Source organism: Myodes glareolus, chromosome 13 (genome assembly GCF_982192425.1).
Source record: "Myodes glareolus chromosome 13, mMyoGla1.1, whole genome shotgun sequence".
Lineage (NCBI taxonomy): Eukaryota > Metazoa > Chordata > Mammalia > Rodentia > Cricetidae > Myodes > Myodes glareolus.
Window position 1 is genome coordinate 54,740,596 of NC_142038.1, and position 26,920 is coordinate 54,767,515.

General features: G+C 47.1%; 1 protein-coding gene across 4 annotated transcripts in view; it reads left to right on the plus strand.

Moving 5' to 3' along the window:
- Gypc (glycophorin C (Gerbich blood group)) overlaps nt 1–20,411 on the plus strand; it is a 35,408-nt gene extending 14,997 nt beyond the window's left edge. For 2 of the 4 annotated variants that reach the window (XM_048442523.3, XM_048442520.3), the window contains 2 exons: nt 15,388–15,438; nt 18,530–20,411. In XM_048442523.3, the coding sequence (XP_048298480.1) occupies nt 15,402–15,438; nt 18,530–18,726 (234 nt within the window). In that variant the 5' untranslated portion in view covers nt 15,388–15,401 and the 3' untranslated portion in view covers nt 18,727–20,411. Of the gene's footprint in view, nt 1–2,199; nt 2,342–4,626; nt 4,679–15,387; nt 15,439–18,529 lie in introns of those variants that run through there. The other 2 variants (XM_048442522.3, XM_087896177.1) reach the window with 2 other exon arrangements.
- Nucleotides 20,412–26,920: the final 6,509 nt, after the last annotated feature.

The following is a 26,920-nucleotide window of genomic DNA, read 5'->3' on the forward strand; positions in this document are numbered from 1 at the left end:
TTGTGTTGTTAATATATGTGTGGGGGCAGCTTTGTGTGTATGTCCCTGTGTGAAGGTGCATGGGTGTATACACTCATGTATAGACCAGAGAACGGTCTTGGGTTTCATTCTTGGCAATACCATGCATTTCCTTTGAAGCAAGGTAGCTCCTTGATCTGACATTCACCGGTTAGAAAGTCAGCTGGCCAAAGAGCCCCAGGGATCTGACACTCCCCTGCTCCAGCTCTGGGATTACAAGCATGCACCTCCATTTTTGCATGGGTTCTAGGATTAAACTCAAGTCCCTGTACATACAAGGTAAGCCGTTATCCCCTGAGACATCCTCCAAGCCATGCTGCCTGTCTTTGTAAAGTATTATTAGACCACAGCCACACTACTTCACTATGATGGCTGAGTTGAACCCTTGCCCACACACTGACCTAGCCTCAAACTGTTCGTTCCCTGGCTCTGTAGAAAGAAATCAAAACAACAAACAAACAAACAAAAAACCTGCCAGCTCCCCACTTAAACTAAGAGAAGGCTATAACTTCCAAGTCCGGATACAGCCTGGTCTATTGCAGCTCTCCAAGAAGCTCAGCTTCAGGGACTGTAACTGTGGAAGGGGGCTCTGCAGCTGAGATCAGACTACAAGTGACAGCCTAACGCTGCCCAGGCTACATCTGACTAATTGGTCCCCCAAAACACACTGATGCCTTCTCTGATCTGCACTGCCCAGGCTGCCAGACAAGGTCCACCGTCTTGTAGTTACTCCTGGACCATCCCATCACCTCCTCCGTAGAAACACGCTCTGCCATTGTCCTTCAGAGAACCCTCACCTCACCAGAGCAGGCTCAGAAGGAACTGCCGAGCAGGGGTACTGCCCGTCAGACAGGCTCCCCCAACCCTAAAGCTGGGGCTATGCCGTTCACAAAATAGTACTCATCACCCCAGTGTGGGCAAACTTTCCAATGGAAGGTACCAGAACAGGGTTCGTTCATGTCTCCTACTGAAAGGGACGCCCACCCAGGAAGCAGTCCTCAGACTTAGAAGTGAGGACTCTGAGGCTAAGTGTGCCTGTGTCTGCCAGTTATCAAATGATGGCTCCCAAGCACAAGCAGGATTCTTCCTGACCCAGAACTGGACTTGCCTTGCCAGTCGTGCCTGTGATGCCGTGTGTCATCCCCGATGTGACAGGGGTCACAGGTTTATTCGTGAGATCCACGCATGGAGACGGGAGAGCATTCGGAAATGAGACTACTGAGGGTGGAGTGGAGTGATACTTTGGGGTTGAGGAAAGAGTGAGAACAGGCCGTTGGAGGTCAGGAAGTCACTGGTGGTCTGTGCATATGCTGTGGAATTTCATCTACAGGTACCACCCTGAACCACACGTTAGAGGTGTCCATCTGAATTGTGTGGCTGTGTTTACACGTGTGTGCAGGTATGTGCACCTGTGCATGCCTGTAGGCTAGGAACGCAACAGCTACCTGCTCTGTTTGCAGGTACTTATACATTTGGTATTATATATACATGGGAGAAGCAGAGAGCAGCTGTGGCAGGGCCATGAGCAATAGCGAATGGCAGACCTAACAAGAGTTCACGCTTTCCACAAAGTAGGTCACCCACAGGTTGCCCACAAGTGTGCATTCTCTTTCCCTTAGGTCACAGTGTGCTTCAGACGATCTTGTATAAAAGGGCAGATGACTTCATGGCAAGTACCATCCATGTAGCCTCACTAGCATGCACGCACACTCACGCTGTGAAGGAGACTCAGCTGGCTCCATCTGCAGGACTTGGCCTCCGCTGGGCATCAGATCCCAAGTGGCTCTGAAGCCCAGCTACTTCTTGAGTAGGGATGCAGGTGGCATCTTGTCACTTTATCATAAGGGGTCTGGAGTCATCTATAGCCGAGTGAAAAGTGAGATGGATCATGCACACTTGCCAGGTGCAGAAGGTAGCCACAGGGACAGACAGCCACCATGCCTGTGTGTGAGTGAGACGGTTTAGGTTTCCTCAGAGGGCCCTTTTCCCTCCCTCCTTCTGCTGATGGAAGCCGCCCCTCCACCTAGGTCTGCCTCTGATAAGCCTGGAACAGTAGCTGAGCCTCTTATCAGGCAGCTGCAGGGGGGATATAGGGACTCTGCGCTGCACACTGGGCGCTGATAAAGTGGGCCTGGCCAGACACTCAGCAGCTGCTGTCTTGGACCTGTCCCTAGAGCCTCAGTTCTCAGAAACAGGAGACTCAGACCCAGGAAATCTCATTCATTTCCTGCACACCACAGCAGGCTGAGCTGCTGATGGCCTTGGATGCAGAGCCTGCTTAGGAACGTATAGAAATTTGGCCAGGATCCTTGGTGGAGCAGAGGTACTGAGGGGCTCTTGGGTGCCAGCATGACCTAGATGGGGACCCAATGGGATCATGGGGTGGGTTGTGAAGTGTGAACTGTTCATAATTCCTTGTGAAGCTGGCACTGCCATCCCCATTTTAGTGCTGAGACATTAGATCCCTGTGGAGGTGTCAAGGTGTGTCACCTACTTGGTCAGTTGTTCTCATCAACTTAGACCACAATACCCAATATGGACAAGTTCAACAGAACCGCCATATACGGGCTGCCCATGCATGCTTCAGCATTTCCAGGGCATACATTTCATTTTACTCATTCATGATCAGATTAGATGCCATGTTGGCTGGCCCCCAGGTTGCACACACACACACCCTGCTTGACAACATCATAGTCTACCTTCAAATTCCACATTAGCATCCAACCTTCTCCGACTTAGCCTATCTAGGGATTTCAGGTGAATATCTGTGGGTCCATCAGACAGCACTGACACTGAAAAACAGTCTTGTTTATTTAATATTAAGCTTATCAGGGAATCTTGCATCTTCAGCCAGTAGTCCTAAAAGGATAGAACCTAGACAGAAGTGTTTTTGTTTTGCTTGTTGAGTGGAGCCAGGGACTGGACTCAGAGTCTTGCACATGCTCTACCACTAAGCCGCATACGCAGCCCAGCACAGTTGTTTGTGAAGAGTGCTAGGTAACGTGTGTGGAGCCAGAGTGGAGAGCCGGTAGTGAAGAGTTGCCCCTCTGAGTGTGTTGTTCATGGATCCCAGCCCAAGTCACTAGGCTCAGAGCCTCCAGGTCAGGGGAGTCTTCCCAGTACTCTAAAGCAAGTCTCTGGGGAGTATGTCTTATCATCTGTTGAGTTCACTTCGGGGACTGGAGCCCAGGGCCTCACGTATGCTCAACCAAAATTCTCACTTAGTGACACCTCCCCCCCATCCATAGTAACGTATTTTATGTGAATTCGAAAATCTGAAATACCACCTTCATTTTTAATACTTGAAATGATTATCGTGATTTAATAATTCCATTTACAGAAATATAGGATAAGTTATTCATGACCCTCTTGCCTCTCCCCCCTCCTGGACATTCCTTTCACTAACTCCCCATCACAGTCCTGCTACAGCTTCTGGTCTGGACTCCTGACCTTTTAGAGGTGTTAAAGTTTTCCTTCCTGTGGCCTAGACTTCAACACATGGGTCCTGAGGATGCAATCAGGTTTATCAAGCTTGGTAGCAAAGCCTTTACCTACTGAGCCATCCTCCTTGACCCTGGAAATATTCTTCCTAATTGTAGTTACCTCTTCTCCAGCATTTATAAAGAATCCCTTTGTCTTAGGGTTTCTATTGCTGTGAAGAGACACCATGACCATAGCAAATTTTATAAAGGAAAACATTTAATTGGGGCTGGCTTACAGGTTCAGAGGTTTAGTCCATTATTGTTATGATGGGAAGCATGGTGGCACCCAGGAAGGTGTGGTACTGCAGAGGTAGCTGAGAGTCCTACATCTGGATCTGTAGGCAGCAAGAAAAGGGAGATACTGGGTCTGAACTGAGCATTTGAAACCTCGAAGGCCACCTCTAATGACACACTTCCTCCAACAAGACCATACCTACTCTAGCATGGCCACACCTCCTAATAGTGCCATTCCATTCAAATATGAGTTTATGGAGGCCATTCTGTCTATATCTTTCTTTCTTTCTTTTTCTTTTCTTTTTTTCTTTTTCTTTTTGGTTTTTTTGAAACAGGGTTTCTCTGTGTAACAGCCCTAGCTGTCCTGTCCTGGAACTAGCTCTTGGAAACCAGGCTGACCTCAAACTCACAGATCCACGTGCCTCTGCCTCCCAAGTGCTGGGATTAAAGGCATGTGCCACCACCTATTCAAACCACTACACCCTCTTTCTAGAACCTCTCTGCCACAACATCTGCTCACTGCTCACATGAAAAGACTCAGCTTTCATATCTTTCAGGATCTTTCATTGTCTATCACTCACCCAGGCAGACAAGTGGTAAAAACGTATTAACAACACAAAGCATGATGGTGATAGTGGAGTAAGTATTAGGACAAGAAAAAGGAAGGGAGGAAAATGAGCTCATGATAGTTATGGGTTTTACCAATCATATCTTCTTGTCCTATTCTTCTAAAGTCTCAGTTTTTAATTACCAAGACAAAATTCAAGAGTAATAATTTGAAAGGTATAAGATAGGAAACTAATTTGTCCCTGTGTGAAAATGTCCATACTTTAAAAGAATACAAGAATGTGAAATCTATTCTGTTTTAGGTTGTTTCCCATCAGGAGTCTTTAATCTTGATTGAATAATGAACCCAGTCCTGCAGCTGCCTAGTGACTTTCTTGGTAACTTATTTTATTCTGTTATTCAATTTGATCAAACACAATCTCAAGTTTAATAAAGAAATAATCATAGCAGTCTGTCCCGAGATGCTGTCTCCATGACTCTCTTTCCCCAGAACAAATGTGTCAGGGCTCAAAGATGCCTTCGAAAAGTGAGATCCCTGATAAGTGATGAGGGATACATCTTTGCAGCAGAAACTATATAAGTCTGCCCATTTGCCGGGGTTCAGATCTCAAGCACACCGTCTTTTAATTTCTAAAGTGAAAGTGGTCTAAGTTTGTTGACTTTCCTCTGACTAGTTGTGTGGCGGTGCGGTGCGGTGCGGTGCGGTGCGGTGCGGTGCGGTGCGGTGCGGTGCGGTGCGGTGCGGTGCGGGGGATCCATCCATTTCTATGACGGAAACAATTGAGATGGCGGCTTGTTTGTGTTGTGAAACTTCAGCTGGCAGGAAGAAGAATTATATGTGTGTCTGTGGCTTCTTTGGTTTTCAAAAACTAATGTGGGCAAATATAAATCACAAGACCTGGATAGGGAGTGGGGAAGATGGAGCAGGAGCTCACCAGAGTGACAGACGGAGACAGGAGTTCATAGCGCTTTCCATCATCTGGGGAAAGAATGGGAGGCGGTAGTAAAAGGTGAGCCAGACAGGAATGGTGGAGAGAAATGACCTATCTCTCCCGAAGCAGACAAAAGACAGGTCAGGGGTGGGGCCACGGGCTGCTCGCTTCCTGATTCCATCCCAGATACAAAGAGGAAGTGAACTGGTGACTCACGTGGGTGTTTTTCCTGCCCTGGTACTTAGCAGACAGGATTTGGAGGCGCAGAGAAGGGTAAATAGTGCCATGGGAAACACTCAGGAAAGCCGACTGGCCCCGATGATAAGGAAGCACTGGCCCTGAACATCCTATCATCACGTTCTCCACAGCAAAAGTCCAGGCTTTCTGGTTTCCGAAGCCCTGTGTGTACACGTGTGTGTGTGTGTGTGTGTGTGTGTGTGTGTGTGTACTTAGGAACACATGGGCACACATGAGGATAATAAGAAGAGATCTCGTGTAGTAAGTGCCACCCCAAGGGAGCCATCCGGGATATTCTCATGTTCATCTCTGCAAGCCAGAGCCCATGTAGCTGGGGTGGACAGGAAGTCAAGACCCCTGTCCCCAAATTTTAGGCTCCCTGTGTCCCCCACTGAAGAGCTGTGAGGTGACTTTGGAAAGGGCAATTTTATTTGCACTCTGCTGTCTTACCCGCACCCAGCCAACGTGCTCCCAGTATTTAAACCCAAATGCACTCCGTCTCCTGCCATACCTGTTTCAAATGCAAGTATAGCCGGTAAGCCAAACTGTGGCGTTGCCCAGAGAAGTCACTATGACAGAAAGCACTGGTTTTTCAAAATGAATGCCCATTTTGAATATTCAGTTCTAAAATACCCTAAGATTCTGGATGTTTTTCCTAAAGTCTTCCAGGAAAGCTGAGTTCAACTGAGAAATCTTCGGAGGCATTGGCTTCCAGTGTGTGGAGGTCTGAGCAGTGTGCAGTGTCGAGAACGAGGAGCATCACTCCCACCTGGTCCTTATCAGTCTGGTTTCCCCGAGAGCCAGGCTACAGGCCTGAGAGGGAGTTTCTCCTCCGCGCACTCAGCCCGGGTCTTGTAGCCCTGAAGCTCTCTCGGAGCCTCCAGGTCACAGGAAGAAGAGAAACAGCTCAGAAAGGACAGGAAGGACACCCACTTCCTGCTCCCCTGCCTTTCCTTCCCTCCAGGGTGCTTTCCCAGTGCACTTTTCTCTGTTGGGCCACACTCTGTCCTGCTGCCTTGGGGCGCTTGGCCCTCCTTTGCTTCCCCAGCCTGAGGGAGCTCTGTGGTCTGCTTTGGACTGTGGAAGCTCAGCCTCTTGTCCTGACGCAGTCCAAGGATTAGGGAGGTCACTGCTGGCAAAGTGTTTACTACAGGAGCTTAAAGGCCCGAGTCTGCTCCTCAGAACCCATGTGGAAAAACTGGCAGGCTTGGTGTACACTTAGAATTCCAGCATGGGAGGTGGAGTCGGGAGGACCCTTGAGGCCCACTTACCAGTTAGTAACCCAGCTAACTGCAGAGCCCTAGGTCTTGGTGAGAGACCCTGTCTCAAAAGTCAAGATGGACAGTGTACTGGGAATAAACCCTGAAAGTGCCCTCTGACCTGCAAGCCACCCAAATGCATGCCTACCCACATGCACACACACACACACATGTGCATGCACACGTACACACACACACACACACACACACTCATACACACAAGACTGTCCAAGTGAAGATTGCAAAACTCCTTTCTACCTCCTCCTGCCCAGCTATGATGCTTGTTATAGACACAGGCTCTGCTGCTGCCCCGGCTGTGTGCAGAAAATGGGCCCCCTAGAGTTAGTTATCATGGCTAACAAAATCATCATTATTTACAGCTGCAATCTGATCAAGGACATTAGTCCATGTAATTACGTAATTAGGTGCCTAATGATGCTGAAAATGCAATTATATTCTTAAGTGAATCAAGTCCTTTAGAGAAGCCAAAGGCATGAGTGCACAAGAGCCGAGCCGGTTGGGAAGCAGGGTCTTGCACAACTGTGTGTGTGACTCCGGGCTGCACAGGGGCTGCTGATTTGTACTTGAGTCACATATATGTGTGTTTAAAGCCCACATAGGCACATGCGCATGAAAAAGACATACCTCTGCTGGTGCCCATGCCAGAGACTTAAAAAATGATGACCATTAATGTCTCTGGAAGCTTAATATTCCTGTGGGCTCTGTTTAGAGAATCCCAGTGTATGCTAAGTAGTTGCATCGACAATGGTGATGATAGGAGAATCAGTGGGAACCATTAGAGGCACAGTGTGCAGGAGCATTCCTTTGGTCACCGGGCCAGTGTCCAGCTAAGCCATGAAATGCTGCTGTTGTGCTTACCGGAGCCCAGAAAGCACAGAGCCTACCGTGAATCACATGCCCCTGTATGGCATGCACTTAGAGGGGCCAGAGGACCGCGTGGGGTGTCATTCTTCAGGAAGCAGATTTGTTTGAGCCAGTTGCTTACTAGCCTGGAAGTCTGCAGGTAGACTAGGCTGGCCGGCCAGTAAAGCCCAAGAATTCCTATGCTAGAGTTACAGGTATGCATCTGGCTTCTTTTTCTTTTAAACATAGATTCTGGTGCTTGAACTCAGGTCCTTACACTTGCAAGGCAAGTTTTACTAAGTCACCTCCTCCATCCCTACAGAGGGTTTTATATAAATGAGTCACTCGGTAAGCTACGGTCTGTGGCCTGGGCTTGCACAGTCTACCAATCAAGAGCAGGCTTTCTCTTCCTAAATGTTTGTGTGTTCCTTACCCTTACAGCTCTGTAACAAAATACTTGAGGGGCACAATTTAAAGGATGCAAGGTTTCTTTTCCCTCGTGGTTTCAGGGGGCACGGGCCGTGGAGGCAGGGGAGCAGCAGATATGTGAGGTGGACGTTTCGTCATATGACCAGGAACCAGGACTGGACATAACCTTCCAAAGCTCAGTGCAGGAGTTACTAGGGTCAAAGACCAAGTCTCAGCAGCTGCTATACACCAGGCTCTGTCTATCCTCATTAAGCCAATTAAAGAGGCAAATTAACAGTAAGGGCAGAAAAAAAAAGGCAATTTCTGTGAAGAAGGACACACGTGAAAACCTGAATGTGTGGCTTCTCAAAATGCACAGAAAGTAAGAGGATTCCCAAGTCTCTGAAATCTCTAAAGGGTGAGTCACAACTAATTGTGATGCTATTTATTTGTATTAGTCAGGGTCCTCTAAAGGACCTGAACTGATATAGAAGGAATGTGTATATTTAAAGGGTTTTTCCTTTTCCATTGACTCATAGGATGTGGTCCAGGTAGTCCCAGTTATTACTGCCTCACAAGGGAGAGGTTGAGAATCCTGTAGTCTCTCAGGACCTAATATCTCAGGAATTATCTCAGTCCGGCACTGGAGTGCTGGAGGATTCCTGTAGTCTACACTGGGATCCCAAAGAAGTAGGTTCTGATGTTTGTGATGGATGCTGTACCATCACAGATAGACTTCCCAACCAGGGTGATGGCAACTGGGTAAATGGCATAGTCTCCTTCTTCCCTGTCCTTTTGTCCTGGCTACCTCCACAAGGTGTAGACCAGATTTAAGGTTGGTCTCCCTGCCTGATCTGATTAAGAAAATCCTTTGCAGATGTGCCGACTTGTCTGAGGTTTAGCTGATTTCGGATGCAGTCAAGTTGAGAATTGGGAACCAAGATTAACTGTTATACCATACACATCATTTCACTGGATCTCAAGCTAAATCACTCAAGATTGCTCAGAAACTCTTTCTCCTTCTTAGTCTTTTGCTAAGAGATAGATAGATAAGTGAGCTGATTCTAGAGATGTCTTGGATGGAATTGTAAACTGCAGAGGTTAAAAACCAGAGACCACCAAGGTTGCACAAATAGTTTGATACATTTCCTTTCCTTGTGGACAACCTCTCTGGTGAGATTTCTAAAGAGTGGCAGGTTTATAGCTGAGAAAGAGAAAGGCTGTAAGAAATTCGGATCTATGTTATAATTCTTGTTTTGTTGATGAAAAGCTTTTGATGGGTTCCAGAGTGAGCAGTCCATCTCTTTTCTCATGTCCCCAAGTCATGTCTGCATTTATCTTCTTTTTTGAGATTTTTTATATAGTGATTTATTCTGTGTGTGTCTGTGTCTATATACATACATACATATATACATGTATAGATAGATATAGATATATATATCTTGTGCATGTGGAGGTAAGAAGACAGGTTGCAGGAGCCAGTTTTCTTCTTCTACCATGTGGGCCCAGAAATGAAATTCAGGTCATCCGGCTTTGTAGTGGCAAGTGCTTTTACCCACTGAGCCTTCTCACCGGCCATTCCCCACTTTCTGTCCTGCCTCGCAGCCAGGCTCTCAGCTTTCTTTGATTGTGCCCAGGGAGGCTGGCCTTTCCCAAGCATGGACAGTGGACCACTCCCTGTCACGTGGCGTCTGCTGTCCCTGACTTCCACTCCCAAGCAACTTAGTTTCCTTTCCCTGTAGTGATCTGTCAGTTTGACAGCGAGACTCATTGCCATGTCCCCATTCCTGTGTGTTAAAGCCACACCCGCTGCTCCTGAAGTGGGCTTCTCCTTCTCCACAGGAGAACAAGTTCACCAAGCACCTTGGTGGCTTTGGCATTGTCCAGATATCTAGCCTGTTCAAGTTGTCTGATGATACTGGCCAACTTTCCACAAGCATAAGCAGTGTGGTGTTGATGTAGCTCCAGCAGATTCCTGGCCCCCAAGTTCCTCCAGGAGCCTGACATCCAGCAAAGCTTTACTGGAATCCTTTCTCTCTCCTTACGGCTTTTTGAGTTTCCTAGAAATTCTGTGCAGGCCATGTCTGTGGGGGTTGGAGTTTGGGGACACAGTAGCTTCTTCTTTGTTTACAGTACTCCATGAATATATGAGAATACTTGATACCTTCTTTGTAGGTGTGCGTTCACACATGTGCAGGTGCACATATGTGGATGTGTGCATGTGGAGGTCAGAAGACAACTCTGTCATTCCTTGGCTACCATGCATTGCTTGTGTGTTTTCAAGACAAGGTCTCTCATTGGCCTGCAGCCGAGTCCATTGGGCTGGGTAGCCAAGAAGGAGCCCTAGGGATCCACCTCTCTCCATTTCCCTCCATTGGAATTATGAGCAGATGCCACCACACCTGGGCTTGTTTGGATGCCCTTTTGTTTAATTCAGCTAGTGTGGATGGGACGCTGGTTCTTGTGCTTCTGAGACCAGGATTTCACTGAAGAACTGTCACCTTAGCCCCTTACTGCCTTTAATACCCTCTATGCCTCACAGTCACCCTTAACACAGGCCCTCCCTGGAGGAGAGCCCTATAGGATAGAAGTGGCTCCACATTGCCCATCCTTCAGTTGTATAGGGCTGTTGTCCTGGACTCGGGATAAGGGGAAGCTGTTTTATTCTCTGTCAGAAGAATGGTCACAACGCCTTCTTCCTTTTCTGTGTGTACTATCACTCAAGTGAGCTGATCAGTTGTGAGTTAAATGTGAGTGCCAGTTGTGTGTGTGACGTGAAAGAATTTCTGGAGAGAACAGAAGGATAATAGCAGAAGAATATGTAGCAATAGCCTGGGCGCCTAAATCTTGAGTTATGAGTTATGACATCCTGCCCCTCCCCCTGGGTCCTCGTGTGAGCAAATCCTGGGCATAGAACCTCCTGAGCGTGACTCCAAGTGGCACTCACTAGTTATTTCTCTGCTGTGATTAAAATACCATGTCCCAAAGCAACTTTCAAAGGGAAGCATTTATTCTGGCTTACAGTTCTAGAGGGCTAGTCCACAGTGGTCGGGGAGGCGTGGCAGGAGACCAGCATGGTGGAGGAACTGAGAGACCATAGTAGAACAGCAAACAGGAAGCAGACAGTAAGTGCTGGAAGTGGGGTGGGGCTTTAACTCTCCAAGCCTGCCCCAGTGACTCACTCCTCCCCCACAGCTCCACATCCTAAAAGTTCCATAACCTTCTCAAACAGTGCCACCAGCGGGGGACTAAGTATTTAACTCCATGAGCCTACGAGGGACATTTTTCCCATCCAAATCACAGCAGGTGCACAGGGAAGGATGCCCATCCCGACATGACCTTTGGAGCCCAAGTCTCTCTCCGCAATGGTGTCCTGTCTCCCTGTAACAGGACTATGTCTACCCATAATGGAGACACCTGTCTTGACAATCTGGCTTTGCTGAGACTCAGGGTTGCACCTACAAAATTCATAGAGGTAGTAGAGGGGTGCAGGAGGGAATGGCTGGAATCCAGGCAAGAATCCAACGACCCTCTCCGCTCTCTACTTCTATGAGAAAATGTCAACAAACCTAATCTTGAGGGTCCCTTGAAAGTAGTCACAGCTTCTATAGTGAAGATGGTGGCTGTACTGTGTGAAGGATAACATTGCAGAATATCATAGGATTCCTACTGCTATTTACTGATGCAATAAGAAGACCCTCAGCAGATGTTAGCACCATGCTCTTGAACTTCCAAGCCTCCAGAACTTTGAGCTAAATAAGTATATATTTTGATATGTCACACAGAATTCCAGTCACTAAATCCATTTGCTCATATTTCTCCATTCATGCTTTAGTTTTATATTTATTCGGTATTTCCCAAGTGGACAGTCTCAGGCTGTCCCAGGCAATAGAAACCCTAAGACAGAAATCAGTGCTAGGTTCATGGTGTATTGCTGTGACAGACCTGACCATGTGTTTTGGGGAGGATTGTGGAGGCATTTGAACTTTAGATCAGAAAATCCACTGAGTGTTGAGAGCCCAGTGGGCTGTTCCATGGGAATTAGAAAATAATACTGGCAGCAGTACAGGCGATGGAGGTCTGGCTTGTAAAGCTTCAGAGGGAAGCAAAGACTCTATCAGGGCCATTTGTGTGCTATTGGGAATCTCAGGTTCTGGTCTGCTTGGAATGAAGAATCAGCTGTGACTTCCAAGAGACCCAGAACGACTAACATGAAACCTTTGCCTTGTTGGGAAAATTGCTGCTTGTCATCTGGGGCTGAGAAATGAGTAGTAGTTAAATGAAACCAGAATCCTTGTGGTAAAATCTTCTGGAAGGATTCCTTCAAGGCCAGCACACAGGAGCTGTGATTCAGTAAGGGCCAAGGCTGCATCTCATGCGGGCAGCCTAACTTGGCAATGTGGTTACAGCATCTGAGGCTTGGCACTGTGAGAAGTTACAAGAGACCATTGGTGAAGGTGCAGCATCCATTGCAGTAAAAGCCCCGGGACTGAAGGGGTCCTGAAGAGAATAGGAGTCTTGGCACCATGTGATAAGGTCACAGCCCCTGAAAAGAGCCTGGGAGAGGCTATTGGTGAAGGTGTAGCCAAGTTGCAGCAGAGTTCCAGCATTTTGGAGATGCCAGTACATTAGGATGACCACCAAGGAAAGAATCTGTGGAATGGATATAGTCTGAGCCTAGAAGACAAGCTATGTGTGGGGGTAGGTGTGTGGCAGAGCCAGGGAAGCGGACCTGCCCAGGACCTTTGGCTGACCCTAGGCTCCCATCCTGGCTATGTCCAACCCACTGCCCCGCCAGACTGTAGCAGCCAGTGTTTTATCAGATTGAGGCAAGTACTTGGCAACTGCCCTGGGAGAAAGGTCTCATTGCACTACAATTGTAGTGATTCCCTGAGCCTGGTATGGCCATCTCTGCTTCAGCTAGTACTGAGATTTCTAATTTAATACTGTTATCTGCAGAGTCTAGTAAATCCCCTACTCCCCTGTGTCCCCAAGGAGAGGAGCTATCATTTGTAGTAGCTAGAGGAACCACTAAAGGAGGTTGCAATGTGCCAGATCCAGAAGCCACGGCAAGTACTAGCAGCCACTTCAGCCACTTGGATAGCTCCACAGGGTGGGCCTTTCTCTCTGTACAGTTGATACAAAGATCTGGGTTTGGGGAGAATACTCAGGGAGAGACTGAAAGTATACCCAAGTGAGTAATGAAGTCCCAGGCTGCCACTGGATGAGCCGTGGGACCAAAGGCACATCACATGCCTGAACTTGAATATTCAACCTGCGAAATGGCCGATGAAGACCGGCATCTCTCAGGAAGACCATTGAGAGAGCAGGTGTAAGGCAATGACAAAACCAGACTTGATATGAACAGATCATCAACTGGCCTGTGTTAAAAGCGCAGTGGTGCAGATCTTCATCCCACCACACATAACTACTACCGAGTGTCTAGCCAGTGTGGGCTTCTGTGATTGGATGCAGAGGTATTGCATTAACTTTTCCTAAGAAGATATGAAGAGTTGTCTATTTGCCCCAGATATGGCTCCAATGACAGACTGAAGTAATAATTCCATCAAAGTCCAATTTAACCAACCAGTAAGTTTGGGGGGGGGGGCTTTCTTGTTGAGAGCTTGGGTAAAAGTTTACTTAAAGGAATGTGGATAACCCCAAAAATAGGCACATCGAAGGCTGGGGAGATGGCTCAGGTGGCAAAGTGCCTGCTGTGCCAACCTAAGAACTTGAATTTGCATCCATAAAATCCATAAAATGGGCATGTGTGGTAGGATGCACCTGTAATCCTAAAACTAGAAGGCCAGAGGAAGAGGAGTCATACAACTCAGTTGTCAGCCATCCTAGCAGAATTAATGAGGTCTTGGTTCTGTGATAGGTAGGTAGGTAAGTAGATAGATAGATAGATAGATAGATAGATAGATAGATAGATATTTTTGTCTCAAAAATTAAGATTCAAAGTCACCAAGAAAGATCTCTAGCCTCCATACACACACAAGTACACAGGTACCTGTTAACAAATATGCACATAACCATACAAACATATACATATACCCCACACACATACACACAATCAGTTGTATCACCACAAAGTCCCATGTCTTGGATTGTGAACTCATGGAAGCTGTATCATGGAGTCTTTTGGTTAACCTTCTGTGTTGTAGAGTAATCCTCTTGTACACTGTAATGACTTGTCACTGGAACTGGTTTAATAAAATACTGATTGGCCAGTAGCCAGGCAGGAAGTACAGGTGATCAAACTAAGGATGATGGGTAGGAGGGTGGAGTCGGGAGTCACCGGCCAGATACAGAGAAAGTAAGATGGGCATACAGTATTGAGAAAAGGTACCACCATGTGGCAGAGTGTAAATAAGGAATATGGTTTAACTTAAAATGTAAGATCTAGTTAATATTAATCCCAAGCTGTTGGTTGAGCATTTATAAGTAATATTAAACCTCTGTGTGGTAATTTGGGAAGTAGCTACTGGGTATTTGGAAACAGGTGAGTGGGAGAGAAATATCTGGTTACACATGGCTCCCCACATTGGGCGCCAGATGAAGCATGATCCTAATTAGTCTTAACAATGCAAACCCATACTCAGATATCAAGGGTGAAAGCTGAAAGATTAGAGAAATGAAGAAACAGTCACAGTCACTTCTTACCTCTGAATTCTCAGAACAAAAGGACCAAGACCCTGTCTACACCCCGCCTTATCACTTCCTCTCTCTGCCCTGTGTTGTCACTTCCTGTCTCCTCTCTGTACAGACCTCCTGAACTCTAACTCCATCCTCTGAACCTCAGGCAAGCTTTATTTGTCAGAATACAGAATAAATATCACAACACTTGTGTGTCCTGTGTACACTAGTATCTCCAAAGATCACTTGGAGCTGAGAAAAGCTGGAAGAAAGTCATGACCCAATCTTAGCTGAGGGTCTTAAGACCTGCTCCCTCCTTCTCTTAAGGGGTGTCAAAAGCCCTATTGCCATTATCATAAACAAACATAGCTACCTTCGTTTTTTTCTGCTCATTGTGTTGCCATAGATACCTGGCCAAGGTAGTCTTCACTCCAGGATGGTGAACATGTTATACCCAGGGGGAAAAGTCAATGGGAATCTACAAGATGTGAGCATTGGCATCTGTGCTGGGATTTAATGGGGAGTGGCATGGTTCTGGAGTGCCCTGGGATTCACGGGGTATTCTCAGCCCAATTCTGTAGCCTTGCAGAACTGGATCTATGCCTTCCAGCAGAGGTCTGTGTGCATTGTGTTCTTCTCTCTGCAGGCAATCACCAAGCTGCTTACAAGTGACCAGGGGGGTGCATACTGGCTTCTGATTGTGGGGAGTCTTTCTTTCTCACCATAGGTTTTTACTTTTGTCCACAGAGCCTAACCCTGGGATGTCCTACAGAGTGATGGAGATCGCCATCATTGCAGGTGAGTTTGCATGGCAGTGCCCTTGGCTTGAGGACCTAGGTGGAAAAGGGATGGGAATGCCTGGTGATTCTCTCCTGTTTTAGTTTGCTTCTTGTTGCTGTGATAAACACCTCAACCAAAAGAAGTCCAGGGAGGAAAAGGTTTACTTAACATAAACTTCCATGTCACAGTCCATCATTGAGGGAAGCCAGGGCAAGAACCATGGATGAAGCTGTTGACTGATACGTTTCCTCTGGCTTGCTCAGCTGTGTTTCTTAGAGAAAACCTACCATGGGATGGAACCACCGACGGTGGAAGCAGCAATCCAGAAAATGCCCCATAGACATGTCCATAGGCCAACCTGGTTAAGGCAGTTCTTCAAATGAGATTCCTCCTCCCTAAGTGTGTATAGACTTGTGCCCGGGCGACAAAAACTGTGTCTCTGCCCCTGGAGGGGTCTTTGGGGATAGAAAGAAATGCTCCCATTCTGGTTGGAAGTGTTACTTATGGTGCCAGATGAAGTGAACAAAATCGGGCTTGCTGCACATATCAAAGACATCCTGTCTCTGGACCTTGTATCCCCAGTGGCTCAGGCTGGAGAATGAGTCAGCTATGTGTTACAAATAAAAAAAAAAGATAAAACCATTAGTAGAAAAGGAAATTGGGGCAAAGTCCACTACGGAAGAACTTAATTTGGGGTAAGGTGGTCAGAGCACCATGGCTATAGCGGCCATGAGAGGTTCTGAAGTGGGAAGGCCTTAGGGAAGGGAGAGGTGTCATGTATAACATGGTAGGGATTCTGAAGGAAGAAAGCCTCCAATTCCAGAAAACAAAAGCAGTTCTGACTCTTAGAGCTTGGGGGTGGTGATAGGAGGTAGGGGTAAGTTCACATCACATGACCAGGAGTCTCAAAGGAGGAAGGCATTAGATAAAAGTGGGGTTATAATCCAAGGTTGTCAGAGTTCTGGACATCAGCTAGGCTTGCTCCCAGATGCAAAAGGAGCAGGGGATTCAACTGCTTGTGAGGGTCTCGGCTGCTCTCCATGGCTGCATTTGAGAGAGACTACAGGAGGGTTGCTTGGTTTTAGGAGAAAAGAAAGCAGTTAACAAGTGTGTCCTAACTCTGTAAAGCAGTTTTGGGTACAAGTCGACAAGCTAGCCCAGACTTCGAGGACTTCACATCTCCCTCATCCCACACTGCCCTGACTCACACCTCCACCCAAAGGTGGGACCCTGGGCTGGTGGCTTCCCACTTGTGGCTCAAGAGCAAGCAAGCTTGGGCTGTGTCTCGCTTTGCTCCCTCTTTGTGATCCCCTCTTCTCACTCGCTGGCGCATAGCTCAAAGATCGTCTTCAGTTAAAAATAAAGAAGAAGAGGAAGCCATCAAAGACACCTGTCGATTTCATCTAGTTTATCATTCCCTCGTCATTTGGGTCCTCGGCCCTTCTTTTTCTCAGGAACTGTTAACAGGTGGTGTTCCTGCTACAGTCACAGGGAGCTTAGGAAATCATTCCTGCTACAGTGACAGGGAGCTTAGGAAATCGTTCCTGCTACAGTCACAGGGAGCTTAGGAAATCATTCCTGCTACAGTCACAGAGAGCTTAGGAAATCGTTGCTGTGACAGTCATAAGGAACTTAGGAAATCATTAATACAAATGAGACATGGGAGCTATATTTCCCAACATTATTACTCCAGGAACCCTTGCTTCTAAAGTGAAGATAGTTAAGTTCTACAACTTCAAACCTAGTGAGAAAAGATGAAACACCTTCCATGGGATTAGTATCCTTGGACCTTCTAAATTTCTAAGTGATCTGACCTCTCCTGTCCTACCTTCTGCTTTACTTCTCTGATTGCTGGGACCTAACACATCTTTTGACATTGATCTGAGCATCGTGGCCAAGTCCACCTCTTCCTGGAGACCTGGAAATCCAAAATGAATGGTTCAGACTGAATAGGGATACCTCCCCCACCTATTTCATGCCATACCCAATCACCCTTGCCTTCCCCCCCGCCTTGGACTCTGTGGAGGGTAATCAGTTCTTTCTAATCTGGGCACAGAAATTCCCATATGGAAATGGGATTGTCTGAAGAAGTGAAACCCTACTTTCTATGGACCCTTGAACTTCAAGTCAATACAAGTACTTGTGTTACTAGTGGTCTCTGTAGACAGGTGTGTGAAGAATTGATAAGCACTCACAAATAGTGAGGGTTTTCATTCTGAGGCAAAGCAAAAATTAGAGTGTGATTGCCATGAGAGAACAGTTGGTCCTGAGCAAGATTTGCACAAGGTGCCTGACTGCTGCCTGAATCTTCCTTTTGTAGACATAGGAGGAAGGGGATTGAATGCTGGGGATGTTGGTTTTTTGAGATTATAGTTTAAATTACATTTCTCCCTTCCCTTTCTGCCATCCAAACCCTCATATATACCCTTATCCGCTTTAAATTCATGGCCTCCATTTTTACTAATTTTATTGCATGCACATATGTATTTATATATTCCTAATATATGTGTTTAGTGTACATAATGTTGCTTTATGTATGTTTTCAGGGCTGGCCATTTGGTACTAGTCAACCAGTTGGTGTACTTTTCGCTGAAGAAGCCCACCTCTCCCACTTCCAGCTTTCCTCAGTTGCCTAGAGTTCTTTGTGTAGGGTTGGGACCTCATGGGATTTTTTATTTCAGTCCAGTTTGGCAAGTTCACTGGAGTCATCCTTGTTTGGCTCACATTTGGTCAGTCATTGGGTGAATTTTGTGTTGATTGATGGACTCTGGCTATGTGAACCTTTGTATACCATGCATGTCCTTTCCTATGATATGTCTGATTTTGATCACATGCATGCTCAATCATGCATAGACATAAGATAGCAAATAGAGATTGTTTTTCCCCAGGTGATCCTCTGTGATCCTCTCTTCCCCTGTCAACCAGGGAAGGTCGGTAGTTCCATAGATCCAGATACCACTGCTTTATTTCACTGACTGGCCATGGCTACCCCGCCTTGCCAAGGTGAACTCTACTCCAAGATGGCAGGACGTTATGCCCAGAGGACAAAGTCATAATGCAACACTGCGCCCATCTGCCTTAACTGACTTGCATCCTGTCTTTCTTGCAGCTGTGATCACTGCAGTGGCTTTGGTCCTGGTCTGCCTCCTCTTCCTCATGCTCCGGTACCTGTACAGGCACAAGGGCACCTACCACACCAATGAGGCCAAAGGCACCGAGTTCGCTGAGAGTGCCGATGCAGCCCTGCAGAGCGACCCTGCCCTCCAGGACGCCGGGGACAACAGCAAGAAGGAATACTTCATCTGAGGGGTAGCAGTCTCCACCTCCCTGCAAGGTGTTTGTGACTGTCGGAGAGAAAGCACACCCACTAAGTGCCACCACTGTCAGCACCGGGAAGCCCTCAAGGGCACCCCAAGACTCTTACTGCAGAACACTGGGTGCCTGCCAGGAAGTTAATACAGATATGAAGAATCAAGGTGCAGAACACCTCTTGCAGGGACTCGATGGCCACCCAGAGGCTGTCATTGGCTCTACAAGGAATAGGGAATATCTGAAGACACAGGTCTCCCTGTACATTGCAGGTCTCATCTCACTAGCATGAAAGTTCTCCTCGGTGGGCATGAGATGGTTGGACCTAGGCGGGAGTGAACAGAAGTGTGACATCTATAAATGGACTGGGGATAATGGCATCAAATGTCAGTCCTTGTCACTGGGGGAGAACGGCAGGTGATGTCAGTCCTTGTCATTGGGGGAGAACGGCAGGTGCCAGAGTTTAAAAAGCATCTTCATCTCCCATCAACCCAACACAAAACGTTAACAAATAGATTTGAAGTGTAACTGAGCATTCTTTATCAAGTGTCTAGGAAACAGTAAATGCCACCCACTGGTGGCTTTTCTCTTGTATAACATTAGATCTGTGTGCATGGGGCAAAAATTGTCCAGTTCTGGCAAGGAAACAAGAGGAAGAATGACATTTTCCCCTCATTGGTACCAGTTCTATAAAACAAACGGAAGGATGAAGCTCGGTAATCGGGCCACTGACTGAAGCACTGATTTCTCGATAAATAATATTCCAAGACGAGAGTTGTGTTCAACAACCATGAGTGAACTCCATCAGCCCTGGGTTTGGGTCCTAGCTCCTCTGTATTGGTCTTGGGACCTTAAGCCGTGAAGTTGACTTCTCTGCCCTTAATGTTGGCATTCTGTTGGCATTTTTCAAGTGGAACTGTTGCTAATTGTATTACCCCTGCTTCCTAACTCCCAGCTTTGTGGGCAGGAGCAGAGGATCAGATACTAAGCAATCACTGTATTCCTGTGTCACTAACTCACTGGATTCATGGCTTGCCTGTGTTGGCTAATGAGAATTCATCATCGCCCCGCCTCTAAACGTTCTGAGAAGCCACCAATTTAAAATGAACAGCAGGGAGAAAATGAACCAATTAACCAACCCCATCCAGGTGAGATTGCCAGTGGCTCCGTGATTGCTCTGAGACCAGTGTGGCTGAGTTTAAAGATTGTCCCCTGCAATACCCAGGTCCTCTCAGGAGCCTCTTCAGCTGTGCTATCTCCACTTGGACTCCATCAAAAAAAATATTATGTCATGTTCCCTGGGAAGCTAATGAGGATATAAGCTTAGTCAAGTATGGCCACCAGCCTAAAGAGCTGGAAGTCCTGGTAATGCTGTGGGGAAGAGAAGCATGGATTGGCCAAGTGCCAGATGTCCCCAGATTGGTGGATGGCTATGTTCTCATCTATGAAGTAAAAGACTGGCTACAGATGTCACCCACTAATCTAGAGACCTGGTCTAAACCCCTAGAGAATGCTTGAAACCAAAGGCAGTATTAAACCCCTTGTAGCTGGCTTTTCTGCACACACTTATGTTAAGATTTAATTTATAAATTAGGCACAATAAGAAATTAACTGCAATAACTCACAGTAAAATGGTATAATTATAACCATAAGCTGGAATAAAAGATTCTTGAAACCGTGAACTGTTTGTTTCTGGAGTTTTTGATTTACTGTTCTCAGATGGCAGCTGGCCGTGAGCAATTACAACTTCAGAAGGCACCTGCGCACGGGGGCAGCTGCTGTTGTCTGCCCACACCTGAGACTGTGCTGCACAGCAGCAGCCTAGGAAACACAGCTGCAGAACAAACAGACAAAACGGTGCAGTCGGGTGCAGATGGGCTCAGAAAATTCCATAACTGAGCAGAGCTGAAATTGGGTGAGGTGTCTCTAAATCTCTCCAAAGTCAGATAGGCCGTGGCTCCTGAAGAAGGGGATCTGAGAGAAACGTCACATCCAAATGGGCTCGGCCAGAGACCTACCATGTCTTCACAGACATTTGTGGGTGTTCATACTATTTATTTATTGTATGTAGATGGGGTTGTTGCACACATGTCAACCAGAGGAAAGCCTGAGGGAGTCGGTTGTCTCCTGCTGTGTGGGTTCCTGAGAAGATGTCTGGGAAACACTGAAGGACTTCTCATTTCCTTCCACGCAGTGACATCACTTCCAGTTTTCAGCATGCACAGCTTGAGGCTTTGTCTTCATGGATGTGAGCATATGAGACTGCTCAGTAGGTACAGAAGAGGCACCCACGCCACCACAGCTCCTTGCAAAGGATGATCCTAGAGCCCTGGGCCTCCCAAGAGGCCTCCAAGATGTTCTTATCTGGTCATCTGATCTTCCTTCCCCTAGTAGGCCTAAAGGCATCCGTTTTGCCGGTGGACACTGAGAAACAGTTCCCTGTGCCTGTACACGCCTATCCTTTCCTCCTCTCAACCTCATTAACTGCCCAGTGCCTAGAAAATCTACCCAAACAGCCCAACACAAAACCCAACCTGGGCCAGTTCCAACAGCAGCAGTGATGACTACAGGATTGATTCAATGAAGGTGGACCAATGAGATATCACCGATAAAGGTGCTGTCTCTTGTGACTACAGCAGCCAGAAGGCTGTGCCAATGGGTAAAATGAATAAACAAAGTAGTACATTTTCCCATGCATGACCACATGTGAGCGCACACACACCCCTTGTGCCTCCATAAATCAGGGAGAAGCTTTTTTTTTTAATCTCTCCATCAACGGTGCATGGAAGTGACACACCATGCCTGCAGGGAATGTGTTGGGCAATGCATGCACAGTTGCATCGTTCCTGCTAGTAATGTGTGTACAGCCCAAATCACCAGTTTTCATAAGCTAGTAAGGGAGGGGGAAGGAGAGGAAGAGGAGGTGAAGTGGAAGAGAAGGGATGCAGGAGAAAAAATAGAGCCTGAGAAAGAAAGGCCAGAGGAAAACAGTGGAGGTCTGAGCACACGGTGAGAAGTTCCAGCTCCGTAACACAAAGTCCCCCTTTAGCCCCCACAGTAACCCCGGCCAATGCAGATCCTCTCCTGCCCTTAGATCTACAGAGACTCAGAAAGGTGGAAGGATGCTGGAGGTCAGGCTGCTTCCAACAATAAGGAACATCGGGATCCAGTTCCTCTTTTGGCGGGTTGAAGATGATCGTCTGGGGCTCTACAAAGAACAGAGCAGGAACACCGGGGGCTTGGAATTCTAGAACAAGCAGCCAAGCACCCCAAGCCAGGTGTCTGTTCGCCAGCCCCTTTGCCCATGGAACCTGTCGTCCTAGGATACCATTCCCGTCTCTGGTGTGAGTGAACCTAGAGTGAGAGACCTTTTGTGAGGGAGACTGTCACGTGGGGCCGCTGGGCTGTCATTGAGAGTATGACTAAGAGGATAACAATATCTATTGGGTCAGTAACTCCCATCGTGCCTCAGGATTTGAGGACAGCCCAGCCCAGGTTCACATTCAAAGGAAAATAGAGCACTGGGTGGCATACATGACAGAGCAACCGTGCCTACTCTTCGAAACTGCTTGTGTTACTTTCTAGAAAAACAGCCATCCTGCAATTAAACCACAGCTGCTCCTTGCCCTGTCACTGTATGATCTGGTTCTGTAAAACCGCTGTCAATTGAAGATTTCATTAAGTCAAAATGCGTTTCGGGGGATAAAGAGATGGCTCCGTTGGTAAAGTGCCTATCCTGCAGGCCTGAAGACCTGAGTTCAATCCTCACAACCCACATTTTACTTTTTTAAATAACTTTTTCTTTTCATTTATTTTACATACCAACTAGTTTCTCCTCCCTCCTTTCCTCCTGTACCCCCTCTTTCCCATCTACCCCCCCTTCTCACCCACTCCTCCTCCATCTCCATTCAGAAAGGGACAAGCCTCCCATGGGCTTGCACAAAGCATGGCACATCAAGTTGAGGCAAGACCGAGCTCCTCCCCTTCTGTGGAGGCTGGGCCAGGTAATCCAGCATGGGAAACAAGCTACCAAAAGTCAGCTAAGCACCAAGGAGGTGTCCTGCTTTCACTGTTAGAAGGCTTATCAAGGGACTAAGGTACACAAATAAAACAGACATACAGAGGGCCTAGGTTGGTCCCATTCAGGCTCCCTGCGAGCTCAGGTCAGTTGTCTCTGTGGGTGCCCCCATCATGAGCCCCTGCCTGGTACAATCCCTCCTCCCTTTCTTCCACAGGTGCTTGCCTGTGGATCTCTGCCTCTCTTCCATTAGTTACTGGATAGAGTATCACTGTGGGATAATGCTCCTGTACACTATAAGGATTTGCCACTCATCTTAGTTTGATAAGACGCTGATTGGCCAATAGCCAGGTAGGAAGTATAGGCGGGGCAGGCAGACTAAGAGAATTCTGGGAAGAGGAAAGGCAGAGAGAGTCAGTCCCCAGCCAGACACAGAGGAAGCAAGATGAGAATGTCTTGCTGAGAAAAGGCACCAAGCCATGTGGCTAAACATAGATGAAAATTATGGGTCAATTTAAGTTGTAAGAGCTAGTTAATAATAAGCCTGACCAAAAAGGCCAAACTGTTTATAATATAAACCTCTGGTTTTTTTTTTGCAGGGGACGACTGAACAGCTGTGAGACTGGGTGGGACAGAAACTTCCGTCTACAGAGTATCTCTGATGGCAATTAGGGAAGTCACCAATGTGCTTACTATAAATTCAGGCACCCTCTTCATCATTGCTAGAAGTCTTAGTTGGACTCATCCTTGTTGGTTCCTGGGGGTTTTGCTGACACCAGCTTTCTCCCTATACCCCAAATTGGCCACCCCATAAAGATGTCTCTTCTGTTACTCTCTGCCTCCAACCTGCCTTCAGTCTGCTCACTCTAGTTCCCAACCCTCCATCCTCCTAACCCCCGCCCCCAGTTTACCTAGGATATCTTCATCTTTTCTGCTTCCCCTTCCCAGGAAAATCCTTGCAGCCCTCTTTTGGACCTCCTTGTTCTCTAGCCTCTCTGGGGCTGTGGATGATAGACACCCCACATTTTACAAAGCTACACTTGGTGGCATACATTTATAATCCCAGGATGTATAAGGCAGAGAAGTAGGCTTGCTCACCATCAACCCTAGATGACTTGAATAGACCCCAGGCCAGTAAGAGACTGCGTCTCAATAGCAACTTGACCAGCGACAAATGAACAACACCCAACATTGTCCTTTGGTCTCTACACACATATACATGAACACACAGAGAATACATGCATGCATACATACATGTATTGAACACACGTATCACAGGCTCTTCAAATGACTTACCATTACCACTCTCTCAGAAATCAGGCCATGCCCCCCTGTAGCTCCCTTTTTTCTTCTCTGGGACAGATAGTTAAGAAGTTGTGTGATAGCCTTGAAGCTCCTCCCTTTAATGGCTTCAGTATAAATTTGTGGTCCTATCAAGTATCTGGCTCCACATGTGCCAGGAGTCACATAAAATCCCATGGCGTATAACTCCCCACTATTCCTTAAAACCTTAAAAAAAAAGTCATATATTCCCTTAGTTCTGAGGAGGGTTTCTCTGAAGTAGCTCGTACTTTGTCCCCCTGCTCCCACACTCAGCTGCCCCTCCCATATGGCCCAGGCACTCAGAACACTTTCATCTCTTGGCAGTAGAACTGGGTAAAATCATCTAACCCCGTGCCTTCATGTAATGAAGTGTTGACTGCCGTGTGCAATTTCTTGGCTATTGTGGTGAAAGCAAAGAACAGAAGAAAACAGGATTGCGTGTGTGTTCACTTTCACCCTGCCGTCCAGCAGAGGACTACTAAGCTAGAGCCATCCAGGATCAGGAATCATCCGTATTTAGTAAGGAACTTCAAAGGCAGGTGTGTGGGCACATGTGCAGAGACAGTCACACATTTACTAGGTACTTGTGTAAATGCAGATTACAGAGCTGGAAATACTATTTCTACCTTCAAGAGTTTGAGGCTTAGTGGAGAGTATATATAAATATATGTGCAAATGTTCAAAGCCCTCCAGTATCACAGATGCTGAATGCAAAGAAATGGCAGATAAATTTGAAAAGTTAAAAACGAGACACAGTTTAAGAGTAAGGCAGGCTTATGAAGAGCCCTAGAGAGGAAGGAAGTTGGGTCAGAACAGTAGGTAAGAACTGGACATAGAGGAGTCGAGGCCCAAGCTAAGGCAGTTGGTGTTTGCTACACATAAATCAGGAGTCACTGAAATAACGATTGACATCTATCATAAGGTAAAAGCAGCGGCCAAATCAGACAGGACTCAGAATGGACCATGGAAATGTACAGAGGGCAAAGGGGTGGAGAACTAGCAGAGCCCGCAAAGTACTTGCCTTGCAAGCTTGAGGACTCTAAGTTTGACCTCCAGAACCCACATTAAAGGCGGGATAAAGCTTTGTTTTGCAGCCCTGGGATGAAGCATCTGTGCCATACTCCCCAAACTCCAGGGCTCAAGGAAAATCACAGAAAGATGGGGTGAAAGAGTGTAAGAGGCGTGTTCAGAGAGGACAGCTGTCAAATAGTGTCTTCAGAGCATCCACGTCTCTGTGGCTGTCTGAACAAAATCTGCATAAGATCAAGCCAGCCAGCTTTGCAGCAGGGGCCGTGGAGGGACTCCTGAGGCCGTCCTAGGTGAGGTGCGGTTCCTAGTTGAAGGCTGTGGAGGAGAGAGAGTTAGGAATTTTGTCAAGAATGAGGCCCCAGGTAAGCTGCCTGTCTTCCAGTGGTTGGGCTCACACTCTGCATGTTTGCAGACTGCTCTAATTGAACTCAGGGCTTATTTTTAAAGAGAGGGAGAGAGAATATAAACTTGGATACAATCAAAATGCATTGTATCCATGTATGCAATTCTCAAAGAATAAATAAAAACACATTTTTAAAAACAAAGCCAGACATAATTGGGAGCACACTTGTAGTTCTAATGGGAGGGGGGAGGTACAAACAGAGAGATTCCTAGGCCAGTCTGAGTGGGAAGCTAGAAAGAGATCCAATCTCTAAAGCACAAGGTACGGGATCTTATTTCTCTCTGTAGTTCATCCTCCCACCCCTAAATTTGTATTTAGGAGGTGACATTCCAGGGCGGAAAAGAAATGGGTCTATGTGCTCACTCCGCTGCTATCGAGAGATTTTGGGAGGTTTTTGAAGACAGAGTTAAGGATAAGAACAGACCTGAAGGATGAGAGAAGCTATGAAGGAAGGGCCTGCGAGGGAGTACACTATTGCAAAGCCATAGCTATGGCCTTGTGGGCCCTAAAAAGACCAGCTTTGGAGTGTGCTAATCCCACAGACAGGGAATGAGGTTGCCGCTCAAACCAGACCATAATTGCAAATGCATGAAGGCTGAACTCAGCCGGCTTTTCCTGACAGCCCACACAGTGTGTTTATACTTCTCCTTCCCTCACCCCTACCTCATCCCTGAAGGACAGGAGAGCTACTCTTGAACCTAGATACTAGAGGGACCAGAACCACACCGCCAGGCTTAAAGAAATGTTGCTGAGGTGGGGAAGTGGGGCCCACACAGGACTGAACCAGTCAACTCTCCAAAGAGCAGTCATTCTCATGCCTCTTTCTCCGCCTTCCCTATGTAGAGGGGACTTATATAGGGGTTTTAAACAAAAACCTAAGAAATAAGACACTGCAGGTTCACCTCTGACCCCCCCATGCCATGTACTTGCACCTTCACACACAGACACACACACACGCATGCGCGCATGCACGCGCGTGCACACACACACAGGCTGTACAAGACTCACGTTCCGCTCCCATGATCCCATTGCTGGGGCTGGATTACATGGTGTTCATTCATCCTGTCAAGCAAGGAGTGAATTTCAGCCTTTCCAGAAGGCGGGACAGTGGGTCAGGGCTCAGAGCCAAGCACTTTGTAAATCCCAGAGGAGAAGTTTATCTCCTTGGAAAGAGTTCCTGACACGTTTATCTTTCTTAAGCTGCACAATTGTTTTCCATTCCTTTCCTGAACATTTTCTCATCAGAACATCAGAATGCCTTTGGGCCAACAGGACTCTAGCGGGCTCTGCGCCAGGAATAGAATTGCATACATTTGCAGGTTTGCAGCTAAGCATATCGACGCCGTGTTTAAGAGGGAGAGCTGTTCTGAAATAGGCTAGACTCAGACAGAAATCTCACCTCAGGCCCTGACTCGCTG